The sequence below is a fragment of the Hylobates moloch genome, unplaced genomic scaffold (genome assembly GCF_009828535.3).
Source record: "Hylobates moloch isolate HMO894 unplaced genomic scaffold, HMol_V3 SCAFFOLD_6, whole genome shotgun sequence".
Taxonomy (NCBI): Eukaryota; Metazoa; Chordata; class Mammalia; order Primates; family Hylobatidae; genus Hylobates; species Hylobates moloch.
In genome coordinates, this window is record NW_026652281.1 from 111,857,097 (window position 1) to 111,871,833 (window position 14,737).

Here is a 14,737-nt window from a genome sequence, read left to right on the forward strand (position 1 = left end):
GTTTTGGCCAGGCTGGTCTGGAACTCCTGACCTCAAGTGATCTGCCCACCTCAGGCTCCCAAAGTGCTGGGATTACAGGCATGAGCCACTGCACCAGGCCAAGAGTTTGTTTTTGTTTGTTTGTTTTTGAGATGGAGTCTGGCTCTGTCGCCAGGCTGGAGTGTAGTGGCATGATCTCAGCTCACTGAAACCTCTCTGCCTCCCAGGTTCAAGCAATACTCCTGCCTCAGCTTCCCGAGAATGCACCCGGCCCTGGCCAAGAGTTTTTAAAAACCAGTTTTATTGGACGGGCATGGCGGCTCACGCCTCTAATCCCAGCACTTTGGGAGGCCGAGGCGGTGGATCACCTGAGGTCAGGAGTTCGAGATCAGCGTGGCCAACACAGTGAAACCCCATCTCTACTAAAAATACAATAATTAGCTGGGTGTGGTGGCGGGCGCCTATAATCCCAGCTATTTGGGAGGCTGAGGCAGGAGAATCGCTTGAACACAGGAAGCAGAGGTTTCAGTGAGCCAAGATCGCGCCATTGCACTCCAGCCTGGGTGACAAAGGGAGACTGTGTCTCAAAAACAAACAAAACAGAGCCAGATGCAGTGGCTCACACCTGTAATCCCAACACTTTGGGAGGCTGAGGTGGGTGGAACACCTAAGGTCAGGAGTTTGAGACCAGCCTGGCCAATGTAGTGAAACCCCATCTTTACTAGAAATATAAAAAAATTAGCTGGGCCTGGTGGCGGGCGCCTGTAATCCCAGCTACTCAGGAGGCTGAGGCAGGAGAATTGCTTGAACCCGGGAGGTGGAGGTTGCAGTGAACTGAGATTGCACCATTGCACTCCAGCCTGGGCAACAAGAGCAAAACTTCTTCACAAAAAAACAAATGAGCAAAACTCCATCTCAAACAAACAAAACAAAACAGTTTCATTGTTTGTAGTTTTTTTTTTTTTTGAGTATAGAAAAGTAAGGATAGGCTAGGAACTTTCTTTTGAACTATAATAATTCTGAAAATGTACATGTAGTATTTAGTTACCTTTAAAATCTTTATGTGTAGGTGATTTAATATACAAAATGAAATTGTAATAAAAGTTGAAGCCCCTTTCATCTCTGCAAACCAGGCTATTTCCTGAACTATAGCTTACCCTTTAGAGTGCATAGGGATTTGAATTTCTAAACAATTAGTAGAAAGACAGATACAATGATAATTAATTTAGAAAATACTCTTTGACCACTAGTGTATTATAAGTGGTAGGTATGATGTTAGGTTAAGTCATGTTCCATAAAGTTCTCATTAATTAATGAAACTCACTAAACCTTATGACCTTGACCTCTGAAATTGTCTTACCATAGCTTCTAGTGCCAGCTAGTATCTGTACATTTCACATGTGAAATGTTAATATCCTTGTATAATTGTGAAATTTAAGAAAATAGGCCGGGTGTGGTGGCTCACGTCTGTAATCCTGGCACTTTGGGAGGCCGAGGCGGGCGGATCACCTGAGGTCAGGAGTTTGAGACCAGCCTGACCAACACAGAGAAACCCCATCTGTACTAAAAATATAAAAAATTAGCCGGGCGTGGTGGCACATGCCTGTAATCCTAGCTACTCGGGAGGCTGAGGCAGGAGAAGAGCTTGAACCTAGGAGGTGGAGGTTGCGGTGAGCCAGATTGCACCACTGCACTCCAGCCTGGGCAACAGAGCGAAACTCCGTCTTCAAAAAAAAAAAAAAAAAAAGAAAATAATTGGCATTTAATGAATTTTTGTCATCTTTTCAAGGAAGAAAGTGGCCAAATGCAAAATATATTAAAATTCTTTCAGTTTTTTCAATATCTGTGTATTGTTAACTTTATATAGTTCCTGAAGAATTCTTGTACAACCCTTTGACCAGAGTTTATGGAGAACCTCACAGAAGACCAGAAGTTCAAAATGCTACTATTGAGTTTATGGCTCCTTCAGAATACATGGTAAACTTTTATTTTTTAATACAGTATACCCATTTTTTATTACCAGGTTTTAAGTAAAACAATATAGCATCCTGTAACAAAATTTTATTTTATTTTATTTTATTTTGAGAGAGTTTCACTCTCGTTTCCCATGCTGGAGTGCACTGGTGTAGTGGCGCGTTCAAGGCTCACTGCAGCCTCGACCTCCTGTGCTCAAGTGATCCTCCCACCTCAGCCTCCTGAGTAGCTGGGGCTGTAGGCACGCACCACCACACCTGGCTTATTTTTATTAGAGACAGTGTTTTGCTATGTTGCCCAGGCTGGTCTCGAATTTCTGGGCTCGAGTGATCTGCCCACCTTGGCCTCCCAAAGTGCTGGGATTACAGGTGTGAGCCACTGTGCCCAGCCAAAATTTTGTTTTTAAATGTATAAAAGTGTAACACTTGTTTATTACTAAAGTAATTAATATATAAGGGTATATTTGAAAGGTAAAAGTTTATGTAAAGTCCCATTTAAGTGTCTTATGTGACATTCAGAAATTTCCAATATCATATTGGGCTCATATTTACTTTTTTTTTGTTTGTTTTTTGAGACGGAGTCTCACTCTGTCACCCAGGCTGGAGTACAGTGCTGTGATCCCGGCTCACTGCAACCTCCACCTCCCAGGTTCAAGCAATTCTCCTGCCTCAACCTCCTGAGTAGCTGGGATTCTAGGCGCGAGCCACCACACCTGGCTAATTTTTGAGTTTTTAGTAGAGACGGGGTTTCACCATGTTGGTCAGGCTGGTCTCAAACTCCTGACCTTGTGATCTTCTCCCTCGGCCTCCCAGAGTGCTGGGATTACAGGCATGAGCCACCGCGCCCGGCCAGCTCATATTTACTTATAAGTCACAGTCAGTTTTTTTTCTTTTCCCTATTACTTCATTTTTCCTTCATACAAATTTTTTTTCTATTAGAAATAATTCTGTGATGAACATCCTCTTGCAAATACTGTTCTTTTCTACACCTGTGAGAATATCTGAGGTCTTGCGTTTTAAAACTAATAACTATGCCTAATTTTTTTGTTTGTTTAATGTTTATTTCTTTTAGAGAGGAGGGTCTCACTTTGTTGCTGAAGCTGAAGTGCAGTGGCACTATCATAGCTCACTGTAGCCTCAGCTTCATGGGCTCAAGCAATTCCCCTGCCTCAGCCTCCCAAGTAGCTGGAACCACAGACGTGCACCACCATGCCCTGCTAATTTTTTAAAAGTTTTTTAGAGACAGAGTCACACTATGTTGCTTAGGCTGGTCGTGAATGCCTAATGTTTAATTAGCACTTTACATTGTATAAAGTACTTATACTTTTGATCAGCACAAACAGTATCTGAAGCAAGCTAGAAAAATGCTGTTAATCCTCATTTACAGATACGAAAACAGACTTAGGTTAAGTGACTTGCCAAATTTCACTTAGTAGTAGAACTTGCATAATAATTTAGGCCTTTTGATTTGGTTACTCTTTCACCATGCTGTAATTGTCTCTTGGGAAAAGGGAATATGAAGATAACTCTCAACACTACCTTTTAATATTTTAGTGTACTTTGGCTGGGCACAGTGCCTCCTGCCTGTAATCCCAGCACTTTGGGATGCCAAGCCGGACGGATTATGAGGTCAGGAGTTCGAGACCAGCCTGGCCAACATGGTAAAACCCCGTCTCTACTAAAAATATAAAAATTAGCCGGGCCTGGTGGCGAGTGCCTGTAATCCCAGCTACTCGGGAGGCTTAGGCAGGAAAAATGCTTGAAACCGAAAATCAGAGGTTGCAGTGAGCCAAGGTTGCGCCACCACACCCCAGCCTAGGCAAAAGAGCAAAACTCCATCTCAAAAAAAAAAAAAAAAATTAATATATTTTTGTGTCTTTATCTGGGCAGTTGGGTCCATTTTTCTGTAAACTTATGAGGAACCAGTCTCCTCACCACAGAAAAGCTTCTATATAGAAAACATTTTGTTGGCCAGGCTCAGTGGCTCACACCTGTAATCCCAACACTTTGGGAGGCTGAGGCGGGCGGATGACTGGAGGTCAGGGTTTCGACACCAGCCTTACCAACATGGTGAAACCCCGTCTCTATTAAAAATACAAAAATTAGCCAGATGTGGTGACATACACCTGTAATCCCAGCTACTTGGGAGATTGAGGCAGGAGAATTGCTTGAACCAGGGAGGCAGATGTTGCAGTGAGCTGAGATTGTGCCACTGCACTCCAGCCTGGGCAACAATGCGAGACTCCATCTCAAAAAAAAAAAAAGAAAACATTTTGTTGCACTTAAGTGGTTGGTAATAGCCATCCACAGAGTAGGTGTTCCTTTATTGGATTAAAACAAAAAAAAAAACCAGAAGCACTTGTTCTTTTAAATTTACTTCCTAGTTTCCCTTTATCACTCATGCTTTGCAAAAATTGCTCCCTTTAAATTTAGAAACTTTCCTATAGCAGAAGGTTTTTGCTCCTTTCTATCTCTTGAGGGGCAGGTTGTGTGGATTTGGCAAGTGATACATGCAAAAATATATAAAAGTACAGATGACTCTGTATCCATGAGTTCTGCATCCATGGATTCAACTACCCACGGATTGAAAATGTTCAGAAAAACACAGTAAAAAATATTATAGGACAGACATGGTGGCTCACACCTATAATCCCAGCACTTTGGGAAGCCGATGCAGAAGGATTGCTTGAAGCCAACAGTTTGAGACCAGCCTGGGCAACATAGTGAGACCCAAATCTCTGCAAAAAAATTCAGGAATTGTGGTGTGTGCTTATAGTCCCAGGTACTTGGGAGGCTGAGGTGGAAGGATCGCTTGAGCCCGGGAGTTCAAGGCTGCAGTGAGCTATGATTGCATTGCATCACTGCACTCCAGCCTGAGTGACAGAGCAACACCTTCTCTCTAAAAAAAAAAAAAAAAAACAAATTTTAATATACAGTATAGCAACTATTTACATAGCATTTATGTTGTATTAGGTATTATTTTAAAAATCTAGAGATGATTTAAAGTATACAGAAGGATGTGCATAGGTTATTTGCAAATAATACACCATTGTATGTAAGGGAATTGAGCATCCTTAGATTTTGGTATTTGAGGTTAGAGATCATGGAACTAATCTCTTGCAGATACCAAGGGAAGACTGTATACTACATACCCAGTTCTGATTGTGGCTATTTGATGCTTTTTACTGAATTGAGAACAAATCTTTGGATTTGGAAGTTTAAATACAGTCTCGGCCAGGTGCAGTGGCTCACACCTGTAATCCCAGTACTTTGGGAGGCAGTGAAGGAGGGCGGATCACATGAGGTCAGGAGTTCAAGACCAGCCTGGCCAAAATGGTGAAACCCTGTCTCTACTAAAAAAATACAAAAATTAGCTGTGCGTGGTGGCGCGTGCCTGTAATCCCAGCTACTCAGGAGGCTGAGGCAGGAGAATCTCTTGAACCCAGGAGGCAGAGGTTGCAGTGAGCTGAGATCACACCACTGCTCTCCAGCCTGGGGTACAGGGCGAGACTCCATCTCAAAAGAAAAAAAAAATACAGTCTTAGGTTTTTTATGAGATTTGGCCGTAATTTGTTGTTTAAGTAACCAGCTGAAGCTCACTTGTAACTTTCAGAGCTATAATTTCCCTAAATTGTGAAATCCAACAAACGTATTGAAAAATCAATAAAACATAAATATTCAAGTTACCAAATCATTATAAACTAAACACTTTTGTTAGTATAACCCAAGCCAAGCAATTGAACCTTGCTAATACTCCCAGAATCCCTTCTTTTTTTTATTTTGAGATGGAGTCTCACTTTGTCGCCCAGGCTAGAGTGCAGTGGCATAATCTCGGCTCACTGCAACCTCCATCTCTCAGGTTCAAGTGATCCTTCTACCGCAGCCTCCCGAGTAGCTGGGACTACAAGCGCCCGCCACCACATCTGGCTAATTTTTGTATTTTTAGTAGAGATGGAGTTTCTCCATGTTGGTCAGGCTGATCTCAAACTCCTGACCTCAGGTGATCTGCCTGCCTCGGCCTCCCAAAGTGCTGGGATTACAGGCGTGAGCCACCACGCCTGGCCACAAGCCCTTCTGATTACATCTCTTCCCCTTCCTGTTCTAGAGAAAACACTTCTGAATTATGGCAATCACAGACTCATTTTTCTTCTAAGTATACATCTATAAACAATATAGTATAGCTTTGCCTGTTTATTATGATCTCTGCTCAATCTGTAAATAATGCTTTTTAAATTGTTTTGCTGTATGTGTACCCAGCAAATAAGTTTAAACTTAATCCTATTAAATGTACTTAACAAGATCTTTTTTTCTTCAGTTACGACCACCTCAGCCTCCAGTGTATCTCTTTGTATTTGATGTGTCTCACAATGCAGTCGAAACTGGATACTTGAATTCAGTTTGCCAGAGTTTGTTAGACAATCTGGATTTGTAAGTTTTTCAATTCAGCCTAAATATGAAGCTAATAATATTTTCTAAATGAATAAGTAGTTTTTGAAATTAAAAAAAAAAGCTGTATAATTATGTTCTAAAACTCCACCCAAATCAGTTGTTAATTTAGGCCTCACTTTCTCTTCGAAACATTATTTTTAAACCTATAGTTGGTAGGAAGAATAATGTAATGAACTTCCAGGCACCTGTCACCCAGATTCATCATCTTCAGCATTTTGCTCTTCTTGCTTAATCTCATCCTTCCCCTTTCATGCACATACCTTTTCCCACCTTGAGTATTTGAAAGCAAATTTCAGCCAGTGTACTGTTTTACCTATACGTACTTCAAGACTAACTTTTATACCTAACTATAATACTAAAGCATCAAGGAAAATTAGCAGTAATTCCACATATGATCTAATACTTAGTTTATTTTTTGTTCCTAGTTGTCTCAAAAATGCCTTTTTACTGTCAGTTTATTGGAGTAAGAATTTAAACAGTATACACACATTGCATTTGGTTATCAAGTGTCTTAAGTCTCTTAAAATAACTATTTCCAGTGGTGCTTAGAGACCTAGTGTAACCCATCAAAGCTAATGTGACCTTTCTGTGTAACGAAGTATAGTGCTTGTGTGTGGTGTGGAGGCATATAGAAGGCCAAATTTCATCACGAGTGGAGTAACTCCTTCACTTCGGTGAAAAGCTCATTCTTGTTCCTGCCAGCATTTGTATTTTTAATGTTGTAGATTGTGAATGGGGATTATGAATTGTTGAGATTGTCACTGACTCACCCATGCATGAACAAGAGTGAAAAACAGTTTGTTCTTCCCCTTATATAATTGTAGTTCCACATATTTGTAGTTCTTTAAAATAGATGCTTTTGCTTTTCTTTGTTCTTAAATATTAGAGTTTCTGTATCATAATATTTTGAAGCATGCTTTATAACTTAAAATCATCTGCAAAATTTCATTAATACTTTTCAGTATTTTTAACATACTGTTTCCTATGTGATTATATGTAACTTTACATAGCTATACTTGGTTTTGGATTGTTGTATTATTGCTGTTTTTTGTTTATTGTTTGGCTTATGTATAGTGTTTTCCCTTTGAGTCAGATATGTTTTCATGGTAAACATTGGGTAGTTTAAACATTTGTTTGTGTTGGGCCAATTTCTATAATATTGAATTAGATATTTTCGTGTAACTCTTAGGCCATACTTTATGTGTATTTGTATATGGTTAAAACTTGATAAAATACTCTTCTGAATTTGTTTTTAGGCTTCCTGGCAACACTAGAACAAAAATTGGCTTCATAACATTTGACAGTACGATCCATTTCTACAGTCTTCAGGAAGGTCTCTCTCAACCTCAGATGCTAATAGTTTCAGATATCGAAGGTATAGATTTATTGAACTACTTTCATAATTTTTCAGTTTTAGAAATATTTCTTGATTACTTGACAAATTGGATGTGTGTCGTTTGTACTATGTCAAGGAAAATCTTGAGTATAAAATCATGATTGTTGGAGTTGTAAGAGTCTTTCAGTTCAATCTCTCATTTTATGGAGGAGGAAATGGGGGTTACGGAGACAACCTGAATTCTGAACAAGTTAACACAAACAAGTTAATGTGAGAACTCAGATCAAATTTAGGCTTTTTTCCCCCTTCTTCCCATTTATTCATTCAACAACTCTTTGAGGATAGACATATAGAGCAAAGAAATACAGTTGAGAGCTCAGAATAAAGCCTAGCATATATAGTCAATTGATTTTTATTTTTATTTTATTTATTTACTTTTTGAGATGGAGTCTTACTCTATCACCCAGGCTGTAGTGCAGTGGCACGATCTTGGCTCACTGCAGCCTACACCTCCCGGGTTCAGGCAGTTCTCCTGCCTCAGCCTCCCGAGTAGCTGGGACGACAGGCATGCAACACCATGCCCAGCTAATTTTTGTATTTTTAGTAGACATGAGGTTTCACCATGTTGGCCAGGCTGGTCTCAAACTCCTGACCTCAAGTGATCTGCCTCTCTTGGCCCCACAAAGTACTGGGATTACAGGCATGAGCCACCACCCACAGCCAGTTAATTGATTTTTGACAAAGGTGCCTAGAACAATCAGCGGGAGAAGAGACAGTTTTTTCAACATATAGTTGTGGCAATACCGACTGTGTAAGAGAATGAGGTTGGACCTTTATACCATGTAAAGAAAATTAACTTGAAATGGACTAAAGACCTAAACTTAAGAGCTATAAATATAAAACAGGGGCAAATATTTATGCCACTAGATGTGGAAACATTAGAACCCTGGTGCATTGTTGGTCAGAATGTAAAATGGCATAACTGCTGTGGAAAATACCTTGGCAATTCCTCAAAGTTAATAGTGAATTACCACATTATGTAGCAATTCGACCGTTCAATATATACTCCAAAAAATTGAAAGCAGGGACTCAAGCAGATGCTTGTACATCACTGTTTATAGCAATAGCAATAGCAATCATTCACAATAGCCAAAAGGTGGAAACACCCCAAGTAGCCATCAACAGATGAATAGATAAACAAAATGTGGTATAAACGTATAATGGGGCCGGGTGCGGTGGCTCACGCCTGTAATCCTAGCACTTTGGGAGGCTGAGGCAGGCGGATCATGAGGTCAAGAGATAGAGACCATCCTGGCCAACATGGTGAAACCTCGTCTCTACTAAAAATACAAAAATTAGTTGGGCGTGGTGGTGCGTGCCTGTAGTTCCAGCTACTCGGGAGGCTGAGGCAGGAGAATAGCGTGAACTCGGGAGGAGGTGGAGCTTGCAGTGAGCCAAGATCGTGCCACTGCACTCCAGCCTGGACAACAGAGTGAGACTCCATCTCAAAAAAAAAAAAAAGTATAATGGAATATTACTCAGCCTTAAAAAAACAATGAAATTCTCACACATGCTACAATGTGGATGAACCTGGAAAACATGCTAAGTGAAATAAGCAAGACACAAAATGACAAATATTATATGGTTCCACTTATATATAGTACCTAGAATAGGCAAATTCATAGAGACAGAAAATGGAATAGAGGTTACCAGGGGCTGGGGGGAAGGACAGTTAATAGGGAGTTATCATTATTATTACTTTTTTTTTTTTTTGAAATGGAGTTTCACTTTAGTTGCCCAAGCTGGAGTGCAATGGCACCATCTCAGCTCGCTGCAACCTCCGCCTCCCGGGTTCAAGCGATTCTCCTACCTCAGCCTCCTGAGTAGCTGGGATTATAGGTGCGTGCCACCATGCCCTGCTAATTTTTTGTATTTTTAGTAGAAACGGGGTTTTACCATGTTAGCCAGGCTGGTCTTGAACTCCTGACCTCAGGTGACCTGCCCGCCTCTGCCTCCCAAAGTGCTGGGATTACAGGTGTGAGTCACTGTGCCTGGCTATTACTATTTTTTTAAAGACAGAGACTCTGTTGCCCGTGTTGCAGTGCAGTGGTGCAATCATAGCTCGCTACAGCCTTGAAGCCCTGGGCTCAAGCGATCCTTCCACCTCACCTTTTCAAGTAGCTAGGAATACAGGCACACGCTACCACACCCAGCTAATTTTTAAAATTTCTTGTAGAGGCAAGGTCTTGCTAAGTTGCACAGGCTGGTCTCAAGCTCCTGGCCTTAGGCAGTCCTTTTGCCTCATCCTCCCAAAGTGTTGGGAGTACAGGCATGGGCCACCACACCTGGCCAGGCCTTATTTTTTTGTAATCAGAAACAAAATATAGAAATCTAGAAAGTGATTATCTTTGTAATCCTCCACCACTCTCTTCCCAGTTTTCTCCCTTTCTAAGGAAGAATTTCTAAGCAAGAATAAATGTGAATCCTGAGAGGCTCATCTGAAGTGGTCAGTTAGCATACCTTCTGATTCACTTGATTTTGCAGTCCCATTAATTTTGTTTGTTTGTTTTGTTTTGTATTTTTGGAGACAGAGTCTTGCTTTGTTGCCCAGGCTGCAGTGCAGTGGCGCGATCTTGGCTCGCTGGCTCACTGCAGTCTCTGCCTCCCAGGTTCAAGCGATTCTCATGCCTCAGCCTTCCGAGTAGCTGGGATTACAGGCGTGTGCCATTATGCCTAGCTAATTTTTGTAGTTTTTAGTAAATAATGGGGTTTCACTATGTTGGCCAGTCTGGTCTCAAACTCCTGGCCTCCAAGTGAACTGCCCACCTCGGCCTCCCAAAGTGCTGGGATTACAGCAGGCATGAACCACCATGCCCGGCCTCCATAGTTCCATTCTTTTTTTTTTCTTTTTTTTTTTTTTTGAGGAGTCTTGCTCTGTCACCCAGGCTGGAGTGCAGCGGTGCGATCTCCGCTCACTGCAAACTCTGCCTCCTGGGTTCAAGCAATTCTCTGCCTCAGCCTCCCGAGTAGCTGGGATTACAGGCGCCCACCATGCCTGGCTAATTTTTGTATTTTTAGTAGAGACAAGGTTTCACCATCTTGGCCAGGCTGGTCTTGAACTCCTGACCTCATGATCCGCCCACCTCAGCCTCCCAAAGTGCTGGGATTACAGGCACGAGCCACCGCACCCCGCCCATAGTCCCTTTTTAAAGGCACTGGTGTGGGCCTTCTTTTTTTTTTTTTTTTGAGACGGGTCTTGATTGATCTGTCACCCAGGCTGGAGTGCAGTGGCACTGTCTCGGCTCACTGCAACCTCCGCCTCCCGGGTTCAAGTGATTCTCCTGCCTCAGCCTCCCAAGTAGCTGGGACTACAGGTGCCCACCACCACGCCCGGCTAACTTTTTGTATTTTTAGTAGAGACAGGGTTTCACCACATTGGTCAGGCTGGTCTCAAACTCCTGACCTTGTGATTCGCCAGCCTCAGCCTCCCAAAGTACTGGGATTACAGGCATGAGCTACCGTGCCCGGCCGACCTTCTTTATGAGAAAGCATCTGCTTTGTGAATGACAGAGCTATTGGTGAGCTGTATTGCTTCCTTATAAAGACAGCATTCTTGTGTGTCGTGTTAGTCAAAAAAATTTCTTAATGCCAAGAGTGTATCTTTGGCTGGCTTCCAGGTCCAGCCATTTAAAAAAAAAAAAAAAGGTCAAAGCAGAATTGTAAATTATTATCTTTAGCCTAAGAAGCATAGCACTTACACAAACCCTTATTCAGTGAGTACAGATCAATATTTTCTTTTTTTTTCTTTCCTTTTTTTTTTTTTTTTTTTTTTTTTTGGAGACAGGGTCTCAACCTCCCCCCTAGCCTGGGAGTGGGAGTGCAGTGGTGCTATCTTGGCTCACTGCAGCGTCAGCCTCCCGGGCTCAAGGAATCCTCCCACATAGCTGGGACTATAGACATGTACCACCATGCCTGGCTCATTTTTGTATTTTTTATAGAGACAGGGTTTTACTGTGTTGCCCAGGCTGGTCTCAAACTCCTGAGTTCAAGTCATTCACTTACCTCGGCCTCTCAAAGTGCTGGGATTACAGGCGTGTACTACTGCACCCGGCCCAGATAAATATTTTCTAACTGGGAGGGTGTACCTTTTACAAGGTAGCAGACAAGGAGAAGAAAATTTACAGTAGATACCTGTATCATTGTGGTTTTTTGGTGGCTCTTTGGACACATGTAAACAGTGCTATAATAGTGGAGGAGGTGGCTTATTTTTAAGGAAGGGGGTGGTTAATTGCATTAGTATTATATATTTGGAACACTTTTAATTATTACATTTTGTTTAAAATAAATATGTATTTCTTCTTTCAGATGTTTTTATACCTATGCCAGAGAACTTACTAGTAAACTTAAATGAAAGTAAAGAGGTAAGGCACATTTTCCTACCTGACATGTTTAATTGAAATATTGAAGGAATATGTTTTTGAAATGAATTTTAAGTAAAATTTTGATTATTTCTGTGACATTTCTAAGATGTGTAGCATTTTATATTTGCTCTTATAATTAGATGAACAGCTCTTGAGTTCAACCTTGAGCTGATCATTTTTAAGTCTAATGAAGCAAGTTATTTGTAGTAGGGTAGAAAATAAGCGTATTCCATAAAGGAGGAACACCTGAAGGAAATCTGTCTTGCCAGCCATTTGGGAAGTTGGGAGGGTTGCTGAGATAAAGCTTCTGGTCACTACATAGAAGCACATTAGGTAGGCTGCTTTCAGTGCCCTTTGCTTTTCTGATTCACAGAGTGTCATTGGGGTCAGTTCAGAAGAAACTCTTATTACCTGCCTGGAAATTGCCATGAGATAATACAGTGAGAGGTGAACAGAATGTGTCTGAAGGGGGGATGTTGTCTACCCTGTACATGCATATATGCCGTAGGGGTAACATTTTAACTAGCAAGTCTATGGTCTCTGCTGTTGGCAATGGTGACTGTGCCATAGTGCGAAGTATTTTTTTCCCCATTAACTCTATTTGTACAACCTAACCTGTAAAGGTAGTTGTTTTTCTTTTGTAGTGATATTACTAGTTGGCAAAGTTACTGGATATCTTAGATTTGCAACAGGGAAGAGCTAAACTCACTTTGGAACTTACAAGAATAAAGTATGTAGAGGCGATGGAGAAGGCCATATTTCATGGCATTAAAATACATCAAATCTCTAAACTGTGATGGTTCTTTTGGATACATTTTGGACTTATAGTCTTGCTGGATTACTGCATGTGCAAGAACTGTAAGGCCCCAACTTTGATTTGTCTTGCTTGCCAATTTATAATGTTGACTTAAAATGGCTTTCTTGTCATTTGACCAACTTCATTGTTTAGTGTCTGTAGATTCTCTGACCATCATCATGACTCAATGTCTTGTCTATTGTATTAGATACTGACTTAATGTGAAATAAATTTTTAATTATGACACTCTTGAGTTTTCTCGCTTTATTTTACAAGCTCGTGCAAGATTTACTGAAAACTTTGCCACAAATGTTTACCAAGACTCTGGAGACCCAGAGTGCCTTGGGTCCTGCCCTGCAGGCTGCCTTTAAGCTGATGTCTCCAACTGGTGGTCGAATGTCTGTCTTTCAAACACAACTCCCAACTCTTGGAGTGGGAGCCCTGAAACCACGAGAGGAACCAAACCACAGGTCATCTGCTAAGGTTAGAGAGTCATGAAATGTCTGATAAGGTTTATGCTGGTGTTCCATCCCTGTGACCATAGAACTTGTTTTTTCTTTAAATTTATTTGTCAATTTTTGGGAGGAGGGACTATAAGGAAGTTAACTTTTATATAGACATTTTTATTTTGTACATTTTTCTCTACCTGATTCACCCTTCTTTAATTTTTAATATCTTTAGCAGGCCACTAGCAATTCAGCCTGCCTTCAGAGAGATAGTCTGGGAGACTAACAGAATATGCTTGATAGGGACAAAGAGAACCTGATTGACCAGTTAAGAATAGTCTTACTTGGCTGGGCATGGTGGCTCATGCTTGTAATCCCAACATCTTGGGAGGCTGAGGCAGGCGGATCACCTGAGGTTGGGAGTTTGAGACCAGCCTGACCAACATGGAGAAACCCCGTCTCTACTAAAAATACAAAATTCACCGGGCGTGGTGGCACACGCCTGTAATCCCAGCTACTCAGGAGGCTGAGGCAGGAGAATTGCTTGAACCAGGGAGGTTGCAGTGAGCTGAGATTGTGCCACTGCACTCCAGCCTGAGCGATACAGCGAGATTCCATCTCAAAACAACAACAAAAAACAAAAATTAGCCGGGGGTGGTGGTGTGCACCTGTAGTCCCAGCTACTCAGGAGGCTGAGGCATGAAAATTGCTTGAACCCGGGAGGAGGAGGCTGCAGTGAGCTGAGATCACGCCACTGCACTCCAGCCTGGGTGACAGAGTGAGACTCTGTCTCAAAAAAAAAAAAAAAAGAAAGAAAGAAAATAATGATAGCGGCCGGGTGTGGTGGCTCACACCTGTAATCCCAGTACTTTGGGAGGCCGAGGCGGACGGATCATCTAGGGTCAGGAGTTCGAGACCAGCCTGAACAACATGGTGAAATCCTGTTTCTACTAAAAATACAAAAAAAATTAGCTGGACCTGGTGGCGCATGCCTGTAATCCCAGCTACTCAGGAGGCTGAGGCAGGAGAATTGCTAGAACCCGGGAGGCAGAGGGTGCGGTGAGCCGAGATCCTGCCATTGCACTCCAGCCTGGGCAACCACAGCAAAACTCCATCTCAAAAAAAAAAAAAAAGAAAGAAAAAGAAAATAATGATAGCACTTACCTCTTAGGGTAGTTGAAAGGACTAAGTAAGTATTACATATGAATTGTTTAGAACAGTTTCCAGCATACTGAACATTTAATAGATTTTAGTTACAATAAAAAATCTTTGCCAACTATGAAATTATTATAGTAGATGTATTTCTTTTTTTTTTTTTTTTTTTTTTTTTTTTTTTT

General features: G+C 41.5%; 1 protein-coding gene across 4 annotated transcripts in view; it reads left to right on the forward strand.

The window, feature by feature from the left end:
* The window catches only part of SEC24A (SEC24 homolog A, COPII coat complex component), a 79,585-nt gene that overhangs the window by 34,094 nt on the left and 30,754 nt on the right, over nucleotides 1-14,737 (forward strand). For 3 of the 4 annotated variants that reach the window (XM_032157935.2, XM_032157936.2, XM_058441220.1), the window contains 5 exons: nucleotides 1,847-1,956; nucleotides 6,268-6,380; nucleotides 7,658-7,776; nucleotides 12,103-12,158; nucleotides 13,231-13,437. In XM_032157935.2, coding sequence (XP_032013826.1) covers nucleotides 1,847-1,956; nucleotides 6,268-6,380; nucleotides 7,658-7,776; nucleotides 12,103-12,158; nucleotides 13,231-13,437 — 605 coding nt within the window. Of the gene's footprint in view, nucleotides 1-1,846; nucleotides 1,957-6,267; nucleotides 6,381-7,657; nucleotides 7,777-12,102; nucleotides 12,159-12,531; nucleotides 12,606-13,230; nucleotides 13,438-14,737 lie in introns of those variants that run through there. The other variant, XM_032157938.2, reaches the window with a different exon arrangement.